At 56.9% G+C, this 601-nt stretch overlaps 1 protein-coding gene across 1 annotated transcript in view; it reads right to left on the bottom strand.

The window, feature by feature from the left end:
* Positions 1–144: 144 nt before the first annotated feature.
* Positions 145–601, bottom strand: part of BAIAP2 (BAI1-associated protein 2) — a 38,524-nt gene continuing 38,067 nt past the window's right edge. The window contains 1 exon segment of the mRNA XM_014528387.1: positions 145–543. Within this exon segment, the coding sequence (XP_014383873.1) occupies positions 513–543 (31 nt within the window). The 3' untranslated portion in view covers positions 145–512.

Genomic DNA, 601 nt, shown 5'->3' with positions numbered 1-601 from the left:
GCCCGCCCCTTCCCTGTCCTGACAGGTGCCCCGTGGGCGGGGTCAGATGCAGAAGTAACAGTACGTACACCGGAGTCCATGCATATCTGTTTTTCTGTTTTTGTTTTCAGGGGAAAAAAAGTCCTTTTCCTGTTTTCTGTTGGGTTTTTGTTTTTTTTTTTGCTTTTTTTTTTTTTAAAAGGTTTTTCTTTTTCTTCAAACGTCAGAGCTGGCTCACGGCGAGCCTTTGAAAGAGCAGTGAGTTGTGAACTCGGCAGATGAGGCAGCGGCCAGGACTCGCTCACGCTGCCCGCGGGCGGGCCACGCATGGGCGTGTCCACGGGGAGCAGAGGTGGGGCAGCACCATGGACCTTGGGGATCTCAGAGTCTGGGGTCACCAACCAAAAAGGCCAGAGGGGCAGGTGGGGCAGAAAAACGACCCAAAAACAAACCGCCGAGAGCTGAGAGGAAACGATGGAGACCAGACAGGGGGGCAGGGGTCCTCCGAGCAGCGGTGCCCGTGGTCAGCGTCCTCACACTGTGGACACCAGCGTGCCGCTGCCGCTGTGAACAAAGCAAGCTCAGCTGCCGCCGTGCCTCCCCACGCAGCCTCCCAGCAGCT

This window comes from Myotis brandtii, unplaced genomic scaffold (assembly GCF_000412655.1).
Source record: "Myotis brandtii unplaced genomic scaffold, ASM41265v1 scaffold632, whole genome shotgun sequence".
In the NCBI taxonomy this organism is placed as follows: Eukaryota; Metazoa; Chordata; class Mammalia; order Chiroptera; family Vespertilionidae; genus Myotis; species Myotis brandtii.
This window is presented reverse-complemented; position numbering and strand designations above follow the sequence as displayed.